Consider the following 10,380-nt stretch of genomic DNA (forward strand, 5'->3'; position numbering starts at 1 on the left):
GCTCTACCACTTGAGCCACAGTGCCACTTCTGGCTTTTTTCTTTTTGCTTATGTGATGCTGAGGAATCGAACCCAGGGCCTCATGCATGCAAGGCAAGCACTCTACCACTGAGCTACCTTCCCAGCCCTCCACTTCCAGTTTTTAAGTGGTTAATTGGAGATAAGAGTCTCACAGACTTTCCTGCCTGGGCTGGCTTTGAACTGGGATCCTCAGATCTCAGCCTCCTGAGTAGCTAGAATTACAGGCGTGAGCCGTTGGTGCCCAGCTATGGGTTTTTAATTCAGGACCTTGTATTTGCTACTCAGGTGCTCTACCACTTGAGCAGCTTTTTGCTTCAGTTTTATTACTCCTATTTATTCTTAGGTGATCTTCCTATTTAGTCTTCCTGTGAAGCGGCGTGACAGGCTTTCATTACCCCATCTAGCTTTTCATTTTTGTCTTGGCTAGCCTTGAACTGCAATCCTCCAGATGTCCCCTTCCCAAGGAGCTAGGATTACTTACCTGGACCTCATTTTGAGAAGTTTGGATATGTGGTCTTTACTGACCACCTGTCCTGAGAAAGGTCAAACCTGCTTCTGCCACTTCTGCTAAGCAGGGAAGCACTATGCTTAGGTTGCAAATTCTCTCCATCTCATATCCACACCATGTGCATGTACTACTTTAAAAATATTTTATGGGGGCTGGGAACCTGGTTTTAGTGGTAGAGTACTTGCCTAGCATGCATGAAGCCCTGGGTTCAATTCCTCAGTGCCACATAAACAGAAAAAGCTGGAAGAGGCGCTGTGGCTCAGGTGGTAGAGTGCTAGCCTTGAGCAAAAGCAGCTCAGGGACAGTGCCCAGGCCCTGAGTTCAAGCCCCAGGACTGGCAAAAAAAACCCAAAACAATATATCTATCTATCTATCTATCTATATAATAAAGGTGATATTCAGAGGGGTTACTGTTTCATAAATATAGTATTGAGTAGATTTTTTTTCTTTTTGGTTCATCCTGGAGCTTGAACTCAGAGCCTGGCTGCTATCCCTGAGCCTCTTTGTGCTCAAGTTAGGCAGGCTCTCTACTACTTGAGCTATGGCCCCTCTTCTGGCTTTTTCTTAGGAGTTTATTGGAGATAGGAGTCTAATAGACTTTTTTTGTTGTTGTTGTGGGGCTTGAACTCTGGGCCTGGGAGCTATCCATGTGCTTCAGCTCAAGGCAAGCTCTCTTATCACTTGAGCCACAGCACCACTTCTAGTTTTCTGGTGGTTAATTGCAGATAAGAGTCTCACAGACTTTCCTGCCCTGGCTGGCTTTGAACCTCGATTCTCAGATCTCAGCTTCCTGAGTAGGATTATAGGCATGAGCCACTGGCACCCAGCTCACAGACTTTTCTGCCCAGGCTGGTTTTAAACCACAATCCTTAGCGTTCAATCTCTTGAGTAGCTAGGATTACAGCTGTAAGCTACCAGTGTCTGGCTTACATTTCTTTCTGGGATAATATCACCCCTTCCTTCACTTTCTCCCAGTTTTCCCCTCCTGTTTCTGCCCAGAAGTTGTACTGTTCATTTTCCACAGTTATAGTGAATACCATGATTGTCTTTGTTCACTCTTCCACCCTCCATTTCTGAATTCCCTCCTCTATCCTCCCTAGAATGACCAAAAACAAACAAACAAACAAAAGCCACAACACCATCACCACCAACAACAAAAAAGCCCTTGTCACATGCATTATTGAGTGTGTGCTGGCATTCCGGCTTGAAATCAGGGCCTCCCACTCTCACTCAGTGTTTAATTTTAATTTTTTAATGTTATTATAAAGGTGATGTACAAAGGTCACAGCAGCTTCTGCTTCTCTTCCTCCTTTTTTTTTTTTTTGCCAGTCCTCGGCCCTGAGCTGCTTTTTTTGTTGTTGTTGTTGTTGGTCATGGGGCTTGAACTCTGGGCTTGGGCGCTGTCCTTGTGCTCTTCAGCTCAAGGTGAGCGCTCTACCGTTTGAGCCACAGGGCCACTTCCCATTTTCTAGTGCTTTGTTGGAGATCAGAGTCTCACAAGGTTTCCTGCCCGGGCTAGCTTTGAACTGTGATCCTCAGGCTTCAGCCTCCTGAGTAGCTAGGCGTGAGCCACCGGCACCCAGTTGTCCCTGAGCTTCTTTTGCTCAAAGCTAGCACTTTTGCCACTTGAACCACAGCACCACTTCTGGCTTTTTGTTGGGTTCATTGGAGATAAGAGTCTTATGGATTTTCCTGTCCTACCTGGCTTCAAACAGTGATCCTCAGATCTCAGCCTCCTGAGTACCTAGGATTATAGGCATGAGCCATCAACCCCGGGCTCACTTAGCATTTTTGCTCAAGGATGGCACTCTACTGCTGGAGCCACAGCTCTACTTTTGGCTTTTTGCTAGTTAATTGGAGAGAAGATTTTCATAAACTTTGCTGCCTAGGCTGGGCATAGAGCCATGGTCCTCAGATCTCAGCCTCTTGAGAATCTACAATTACAGTTGTGAGCCACTAGTGCCCAACACATTCACTCTTTTGTAAGATTAAAAACCGTCCTTTGCCTGACCAGTGCAGTGTGGGTATGCTGATAGCCCATGAGTAGATCTGAGCTCTGTAGATAGACCTGTCCTGTGGACACAGCTCTCTGCCTAGTGGTCCAGGAAACTGCAGTCTCTCAGGGAAGCCAGAGCCTGGCCACACAGGACAAGGAAGCCATCGCTTATGCGCAGGCCCAGAGGGTGGAGCCAGAGTGCATGGAGCGGAGGGGATAAGGGAGATGAGCGGCAGGAAGTTCTGAGCTGTGTGCAACCTTGCCCGGTCTCCTCAGGTGGGCTGCAGGCCGTGGCAGAGCTACTTCAGGTAGACTACGAGATGCACAAGATGACCCGAGACCCGCTTAACCTCGCCCTGCGCCGCTACGCTGGCATGACCCTCACCAACCTTACCTTTGGAGATGTTGCCAACAAGGTACCCAGGGAGAGAGGCCCATCGACCTCACCCCAGCCTGCACATGGCCATGAGAGTGGAGACAGAGACGGGCATATTCCCAATGTATAGATAGGTGGACTGAGGCCAAGGGAGGGCTGGAGAGGGCTGGGGCTGTGCTGGGCCAGGCTGGCCCCCTGCTGCCTCCTAGGAGATGGCCTTTGCCACAGAGTGGAGTCCCCTGGGCTGGAAGGGTATCTACATCCGTATGAGCCTCATCTGAACAACAGCGTTCACATCCCCCCTTAGCAGGGAGGCTCAGGGGGTCTGGGCCCAGAAGGAGGGAGGCGAGACTCTAAGTGGTCCCTGCCACCTCCTGTGTTTGTGACTGTCTGTGTGGCTCCCAACAGGCTGCACTGTGTGCTCGTCGGGGCTGCATGGAGGCCATGGTAGCCCAGCTGGCCTCTGAGAGTGAGGAGCTGCACCAGGTACTGGAGTCAGGGCCTCGACTGCTTCTGCCATGGGTGATCCTCCTCCGGTGTCTCTTGTCCACCACTCTCTGGGGCTGATGGGGGGGTGGGTGAGGGGTTGCCACGAAGCCAGACACTGGGTCTACTATGGCTGTCTTCCCCCTGCCCAGGTGGTATCCAGCATCCTCCGAAATCTATCATGGAGGGCAGACATGAACAGCAAGAAGGTGTTAAGAGAGGTCGGAAGCATGACAGCCCTGATGCAGTGTGTCCTGAGGGCCTCCAAGGTGGGCACGAGCAGGGATGGGGGCGGGGCAGAGGAGCCCCCACAGCTGCGCAGGGCATTCCCTTTCTTTAAGGGGAATCAAGGGGGAGTGGCTTAGCCATTGCTCTAGCCCTGTGATAGATTTTATGTTATTTATTTATTTATTGCCAGTACTGAGATTTGAACTCAGAGTCTGGACACAGTCCCTTGAGCTTTCTCGCTCAAGGCTGGCACTCTACCACATAAGCCACATCTTCACCTCCAGCTTTATGCTGATTCCTTGGAAATAAGAGTCTCATGGCTTTTGTTTGCACAGGCTTTGACCCACAATCCTCCCATCAAGGTTTACAGGTGTGAGCCACCAGTGCTCAGTGATGTTATGGTTCTTACTGGTATTGGAAAAATTGTGTGAGCCTCTCTCCCAGTGGGTGCTGGGCTGGCTGGAGTGGAGGCCGTGTGACACCATCCCCTCTGTCCACGTACAGGAGTCCACCCTGAAGAGCGTGCTGAGTGCCTTGTGGAACCTGTCGGCCCACAGCACGGAGAACAAGGCAGCCATCTGCCAGGTAGACGGTGCCCTGGGCTTCCTGGTGAGCACACTGACCTACCGCTGCCAGGGGAACTCGCTGGCAGTCATCGAGAGTGGAGGGGGCATCCTGCGCAATGTATCCAGTCTCATCGCCACCCGGGAAGACTACAGGTCAGCCTGGGCCCCCACACAGCGACGCTGCACAGCCAAGGCGGGGGACAGATGTACTCTAGGCTGGCCTGGGAACTTCTGGTCCCACCTGGCTGCTTACTGACATCCTCTCAATAGGATTCCTCCTTTGCTCCCTTGGAATTTTTCACTAATCTTTCACTAGGATTCTGTTTATAATACAGCATATACTAAGATGTTTATTACTATTTATTATTATTGTCTGAGCTCATCCCTTAGCTTCAAGGTTGACGCTCTACCACTTGAGCCACAGCTCCACTTCCAGCTTTTTGCTAGGAGATAAGTCTTTAGGTAGCATGAGCCATCAGTGTCCAGGAATGTTATCTCTTTTTGGGTGTGTGTATCAGTCTTAGAACTTGAACTCAGGGCCTGGGCACTCTGCATGAGCTTCTTTTGCTCAAGGACAGTACTCTACCACTTTAGACACATCCTCATTTCTGGCTTTTTTTGGTAGTCTATTGAAGATAAGAGTCTTCTGAGCCGGGCACTGGTGGCTCAGGCCTGTAATCCTAGCTACTCAGGAGGATGAGATCTGAGGATGTGGTTCAAAGCCAACCCAGGCCAATAAACCACTCAGAAAACCAGAAGTGGCTCTGTGCCTCAAGTGGTAGAGTGCTTGCCTTGAGCTGAAGAGCTGAGGGACAGTGTTAGGCCCAGAGTTCAAGCCCCATGACCGCCCCCTCCCCCCAAAAAAGGGCTGGGAAGGTGGTTCAGTGGTAGAGTGCTTGCCTCTCATGCATGAGGCCCTGGTTCGATTCCTCAGCACCACATAAACAAAAAAAGCTGGAAGTGGCGCTGTGGCTCAAGTAGTAGAGTGCTAGCCTTGAGCTGAAGAGCTGAGGGACAGTGCCCAGGCCCAGAGTAAAAGCCCCAGGACCAAACAAAACAAACAACAACAACAACAGTCTCCTAGACTTTCCTGCCCAGGCTGGCTTTGAACCTCCATACTCAGATCTCAGCCTCCTGAGTAGCTAGGATTATAGGTTTGAGTCATGGGCACCTGGCTAATATTATCTATTAAAAAATAAAGGACTGGGAAGATGGCTCAGTGGTAAAGTGCTTGCTTTGCATGCATGAGGCCCTAGGTTTGATTCCTCAACACCACATAAGTAGAAAAAGCCAGAAGTGGCACTGGGGTTCAAGTGGTAGAGTATTAGCCTTGAGCTGAAGAACTGAGGGACAGCACCCAGGTCTAGAGTTCAGGCCTCATGACCAACACACACATACAAAAAATAATAAGATAAAATTTAGGCCAGGCACTAGTGGTTGGCTCATGTCTACAATCCTAACTATTAGGCTAAGATCTGAAGATCATGGTTCAAAGCCATGATCAAAGGCCGTGAGAGACTCTTTTTTTTTTTTTGGGTCTGGTTGTGGGGCCTGAACTCTGGGCCTGGGCGCTGTCCCTCAGCTCTTCAGCTCAAGGCTAGCGCTCTACCACTTGAGCCAGTGTCATTTCAGGCTTTTTCTGCTTATGTGATGCTGAGGAATCGAACCCAGGGCCTCATGCATGCAAGGCAAGCACTCTACCACTGAGCTACCTTCCCAGCCCTCCACTTCCAGTTTTTAAGTGGTTAATTGGAGATAAGAGTCTCATGGTCTCTCCTGCCCGGGCTGGCTTTGAACCTCGATCCTCAGATCTCAGCCTCCTGAGTAGCTAGGATTACAGGCGTGAGCCACCGGCGCCCGGCTGATGCATGTTTCTCGAAATTCATACCTTTCCCAATGTCTCCATGTCTATTTGCTAGAAGCTAGGTACTTTAGACCTGGTGTGGTCTGGTAGGGCTTCCCAGGGAGGGGTGGGGTGAGTTGAGGGCGGCAGCTGACCCTGTGTGTGTGCTACAGGCAGGTACTCCGAGACCACAACTGCCTGCAGACGCTGCTACAGCACCTGACCTCACACAGCCTGACCATCGTGAGCAACGCCTGCGGCACCCTGTGGAACCTTTCGGCCCGCAGCCCCCGGGACCAGGAGCTGCTGTGGGACCTGGGGGCTGTGGGCATGCTCCGCAACCTGGTACACTCCAAGCACAAGATGATCGCCATGGGCAGTGCAGCTGCCCTGCGCAACCTGCTGGCCCATCGGCCCGCCAAGTACCAGGCGGCAGCCACAGCTGTCTCCCCAGGTACGTGCATGCCCAGTCTGTACGTGAGGAAGCAGCGAGCACTAGAGGCTGAGCTGGACACCCGACATTTGGCACAGGCACTTGGCCACCTGGAGAAACAGGGCCTACCTGAGCCTGAGCCGGAAGCCACCTCGAAAAAGCCGCTTCCGCCCCTGCGCCACCTGGATGGGCTGGCCCAGGACTATGCCTCGGACTCGGGCTGCTTCGATGACGATGATGCACCATCGCTGGCCGCCGCCACCGCAGAACCTGCCAGCCCTGCGGTGCTGTCTTTGTTTCTGGGTAGCAACTTCCTGCAGGGCCAGGCACTGGCTCGTACCCCACCCACCCGTCTTGGTGGCCTGGAAGCTGAGAAGGAGGCTAGCGGGGAGGCAGCCGTGGCAGCCAAGGCCAAAGCCAAGCTGGCGCTGGCGGTGGCACGAATTGACCGTTTGGTAGAGGACATCTCTGCCCTACACACCTCATCGGATGACAGCTTCAGCCTCAGCTCAGGGGATCCTGGACAAGAAGCACCAAGGGAAGGCCGAGCTCAGTCCTGTTCTCCATGCCGGGGCCCTGAGGGTGGGCGGCGGGAGTCCAGTGGCCGGGCCCACCCTCTGCTGAGGCTGAAGGCGGCCCATGCCAGCCTCTCCAATGACAGCCTCAACAGCGGCAGCACCAGTGATGGGTACTGCCCAAGGGAGCACATGCGGCCCTGCCCGCTCGCCTCACTGGCCGAACACCGCGAGGACCCACTGCGCGGCCACGCACGACCCAGTCGGCTGGACCTGGACCTGTCTGGCAGCAAGATGGAGCCACCTGCCCCGGACACCGCGGCTGTCACGGATGCCCATGTGCGCACCATCAAGCTGTCACCCACCTACCAGCACGTGCCACTGCTTGATGGCACTGCCACTGTGGGCACACGGCCCCTTGCTGGCCTTGGAGCCTCCTCAGGGGCCCGGAAACAGGCCTGGATGCCTGCAGACAGTCTGAACAAGGCACCCGAGAAGCTGGCGGCTGCCCCGCTGCCTGTGGCCAGCAAGGTCCTTCAGAAGTTGGTGGCCCAGGATGGGCCACTGTCCCTCTCCCGCTGTAGCTCTCTGTCCTCACTGTCCTCCACTGGCCAAGCTGGCCCCAGTGAGGGTGGCCACTTGGATGACAGTGACACTTCACTGGAGGGACTGGAGGAGACTGGCCCTGGAGAGGTGGAACTAGATGGCGCATGGAGAGGTCCCGGTTCCACCTCACTGCCAGTGGCCATCCCCGCACCCCGTCGGGGCTGCAGCCGGGGCCTTGGCCTGGAGGATGCCACACCATCCAGTTCATCGGAAAACTGTGTTCAAGAGACCCCTCTGGTGCTGAGCCGCTGCAGCTCGGTAAGCTCGCTGGGCAGTTTCGAGAGTCCATCCATTGCCAGCTCCATTCCCAGTGACCCATGCAGCGGGCTGGGCAGTGGCACGGTCAGCCCCAGCGAGCTGCCTGACAGCCCTGGGCAGACCATGCCCCCCAGTCGCAGCAAGACACCGCCAGCCCCAGCAGGCCAGCCTGAGACCAGCCAGTTCAGCCTGCAGTGGGAGAGCTACGTGAAGCGTTTCCTGGACATAGCTGACTGCCGCGAGCGCTGCCAGCCGCCGTGCGAGCTGGACGCAGGCAGCGTGCGCTTCACTGTGGAGAAGCCGGATGAGAACTTCTCCTGCGCCTCCAGCCTCAGCGCGCTGGCCCTGCACGAGCTCTACGTGCAGCAGGATGTGGAGCTGCGCCTGCAGCCACCCGCGTGCCCAGAGCGCACAGGGGGCGGGGGGGCGGGACACCGCCGGCGGGAGGAGGCTGGGGGCCGCCTCAAAGGTCCTGTGGCCACTGGCTCTCGTACCCGCAAGGCCGCAGACAAGGAACTGGAGCTGCTGCGTGAATGCTTGGGGGCCGCTGTGCCCGCTCAACTCCGAAAGGTGGCCTCGGCACTGGTGCCTGGCCACCGGGCTCTGCCTGTACCCGTCTACATGCTGGTACCTGCCCCCGCCCAGGACGACTCGGGCAGTGACTCAGCCGAGGGCACACCTGTCAACTTCTCGAGTGCTGCCTCGCTCAGTGATGAGACGCTGCAGGGCCCCCCCCGGGCGCAGCCCAGTGGGCTGGCAGACAGGAAAAAACCCACAGGCCGCACAGCCCCTGCCAGGCAGGCCCCTGGACACCGGCCTAAGGCAGGGGGTGCTGGCAAGAGCACAGAGCAGGCCCGGGGGGCTGGGCGGAACCGGGGAGCGCTGGAGCTGCCCCTTAGCCGTCCCTCGAGCGCGCGCTCGGAGAAGGAGGCCTCACGCCAGGGCAAGACCCGTGGGGACGGGGCGCTGCAGTCACTGTGTCTCACCACCCCCACCGAGGAGGCCGTGTACTGCTTCTACGACTCTGATGATGAGCCCCCAGTCACAGTGCCACCGCCACGGCGGCCATCTGCCATTCCCAGGGCCCTGAAGCGAGATCCAACCACAGGCAGAAAGGAGGCCCAGGTCCCTTCCAAGGCCACCCCAGCGGTGGCGCCACTCACCAGGGCTCAGCCCAGGCTCATTGTGGATGAGACCCCGCCGTGTTACTCCCTGACCTCCTCGGCCAGCTCCCTCAGCGAGCCGGAGCCATCCGAACGGCCACCAAGCCGTCCAGGAGGCCTGGAGCCAGCAGTCACCAAGGATCCAGGCCCAGGTGGCGGACAGGACAGCTCTCCTAGCCCACGGGCAGAAGAGGAGCTACTGCGCAGATGCATTGGCTCAGCCATGCCTAGGCGGCGGCCCCAGACACTGGCATCCAGGCGTCGCAAGCCCCGAGTTGCCAGGCCGAACATAAGGGCGGCAGAGATGCCCCGGGAGTGCCGTGAAGAGGTAGCGGGCCTGGATCCAGCTTCTGACCTGGACAGCGTTGAGTGGCAAGCTATCCAGGAGGGTGCCAACTCTATTGTCACCTGGTTACACCAGGCAGCGGCGGCAGCCACCATGGAGGCCTCTTCGGAGTCAGACTCCATCCTGTCTCTGGTGTCAGGGCTGTCCAATGTCTCCACTCTGCAGCCCTCCAAGCACAGAAAGGGACGGCCACTGGGGGCTCGGGCCGAGGGAGGCAGTGCCCGGCGGCCAGAGAAACGGGGCACAGCCTCAGCCCAAAGTAGTGACAGTCCCTGCTCACCTGGAGCTGTTGAGAAGCCACGTGGCTCTCAGAAAGCAGTGTCCAGAGAGCCTGCCGTGCTGCGGGGCCGGACAGTTATCTACATGCCCAGTTCAGGTCCCCGGACCCAGCCCAAAGGTGTCCCTGTGCCCCGCACCACACTGAGAAAGATGGGGGCTCCTGGTCCCACACAGCCAGAAGTTCCGGCCAAGACTCCCAGCCCTGGGCAGCAGCGATCTCGAAGTCTGCACCGACCGGGCAAGATCTCAGAGTTGGCAGCCCTGCGCCATGCCCCCAGGAGTGCTACCCCCCCTGCCCGCCTGGCCAAGACCCCATCCTCCAGTTCCTCCCAGACTTCTCCTGCCTCCCAGCCCCTGCCGAGGAAGTCCCCCCTGGCCACCCCATCGGCAGGTCCCCTGCCCGGCCCGGGAGCCTCCCCAGTGCCCAAGACACCGGCTCGGGCTCTCCTGGCCAAGCAGCACAAGACACAGAAGTCACCTGTGCGGATCCCGTTCATGCAGAGGCCTGCCAGGCGAGGTCCACCGCCACTGGCCAGGTCGGCCCCAGAGCAGAGCCCCAGGGGCCGAGCAGGGCCCGAGGGGAGCCCCGGGGCACGAGGGGGTCGCCTGGGCCTGGTCCGCATGGCCTCGGCCCGCTCCAGCGGCAGCGAGTCGTCCGATCGCTCGGGCTTCCGGCGGCAACTGACCTTCATCAAGGAGTCGCCCGGCCTGCTGCGCCGCCGCCGCTCCGAGCTGTCCTCCGTGGAGTCGGCGGCC

General features: G+C 56.9%; 1 protein-coding gene across 1 annotated transcript in view; it reads left to right on the forward strand.

Moving 5' to 3' along the window:
* The window catches only part of Apc2 (adenomatosis polyposis coli 2), a 17,510-nt gene that overhangs the window by 6,205 nt on the left and 925 nt on the right, over positions 1-10,380 (forward strand). The window contains exons 10-14 of the mRNA XM_013022693.1: positions 2,802-2,941; positions 3,310-3,387; positions 3,540-3,656; positions 4,120-4,334; positions 6,198-10,370. Of these exons, the coding sequence (XP_012878147.1) occupies positions 2,802-2,941; positions 3,310-3,387; positions 3,540-3,656; positions 4,120-4,334; positions 6,198-10,370 (4,723 nt within the window). The remainder of the gene's footprint in view (positions 1-2,801; positions 2,942-3,309; positions 3,388-3,539; positions 3,657-4,119; positions 4,335-6,197; positions 10,371-10,380) is intronic.

The sequence above is a fragment of the Dipodomys ordii genome, unplaced genomic scaffold (assembly GCF_000151885.1).
Source record: "Dipodomys ordii isolate 6190 unplaced genomic scaffold, Dord_2.0 Scaffold64, whole genome shotgun sequence".
Lineage (NCBI taxonomy): Eukaryota > Metazoa > Chordata > Mammalia > Rodentia > Heteromyidae > Dipodomys > Dipodomys ordii.